Source organism: Limulus polyphemus, unplaced genomic scaffold (genome assembly GCF_000517525.1).
Source record: "Limulus polyphemus unplaced genomic scaffold, Limulus_polyphemus-2.1.2 Scaffold5873, whole genome shotgun sequence".
NCBI classification, from domain to species: Eukaryota; Metazoa; Arthropoda; class Merostomata; order Xiphosura; family Limulidae; genus Limulus; species Limulus polyphemus.
Genome location: NW_013671483.1, coordinates 36124 through 37302, shown reverse-complemented (window position 1 = coordinate 37302; position 1179 = coordinate 36124). Strand labels below are relative to the sequence as shown.

The window sequence follows — 1179 nt, the reverse complement described above, 5'->3', positions numbered from 1 at the left end:
TAACAAAGATGCATTACTAAAGTAACTACGATGTTCGTCATAACAAAGATGCATTACTAAAGTACTACGATGTTCGTCATAACATATTTCAACGTCATCAAAAACTTATTCAACATGGAAAAGGTGGTACTTACTTTTCCTACTGTTACAGGCTTCACACATAATTGCAGTGACTCCTTCTAAATAAAAATACACATGGATATCCAAATTAAAGGTACAGATATGTACACTTTTAAATATGTAGTCACACACACACACACCATGTTTTTATGTTATATTCAAAAATATGATTAGTTATACAAGCCATTAATCTTCAATACTATAAAAATTGCTTTGATAGAACTGTAACTAAACAAGAATTTCACACAAGTCTTAGAAAATTTAGTAATGTGAGAAGCTACATTTATATATATATATTTATATATAATGCAAACTCTTTCATATTATTTCAAAGTTTGACCTTGTACAATTTGAAAGTCCAAATCTTATAACAGGGAATTTCAAATTTCTGAAGTATAAGACTTGTAATTAAAATATTAAAAAAGAGCTCTAAAATCCTATTTCTTTCTGATTTTAAACCTAAGTTAAAATACTTTGTAGATAAATACTTTTTAACTCAGTGAAGAATTAACTTCCAAAACTGAACTACCATCACTTTCTTCAATATTTTTTTTAATATTCCAGAAAGTATTAATATGTAGTTTATCAGCTAACAATCATTGGGAAAAAGACTGATAATACAGTTTCAGACAAAGAAAAGAAAAGAGGTTGTTCTTTTTAAACCCTCATATTACTTTCAATTTTTATTTAAAATATTAGGAATGTCCTGCATCTTCTTACATTAATGTATCATTTCATTAATTTTTGTAAAACACTATTTAACTCTATAGATAAAGTAGTTCTGAGTAATAGCAATTAAATGCAAATATTATAAAGACATGTACCTTATTATTGTGGACTACATTTTTATTATTTTAATGTTTTCACATGACATAATGATTGTGTGAAATTTAAAAGTTTCATGAAAGTTTAGGCCTCTGTGGGAGTTCCCTGCAGTATGTAGAAAACTAAAAACATAACACTGATGCATTAATCAGTTCTATATCAGTTAAAAATTTGTATTGAAGTATGTAGAAAAAGTGTTATGTTTTTATACTAGGATGCATTAATCAGTTCTAT

At 26.5% G+C, this 1179-nt stretch overlaps 1 protein-coding gene across 1 annotated transcript in view; it reads right to left on the bottom strand.

The window, feature by feature from the left end:
• LOC106473090 (COMM domain-containing protein 6-like) overlaps positions 1-1179 on the bottom strand; it is a 37476-nt gene that overhangs the window by 5068 nt on the left and 31229 nt on the right. Inside the window, exon 5 of the mRNA XM_013933770.2 lies at positions 135-179. Coding sequence (XP_013789224.1) covers positions 135-179 — 45 coding nt within the window. The remainder of the gene's footprint in view (positions 1-134; positions 180-1179) is intronic.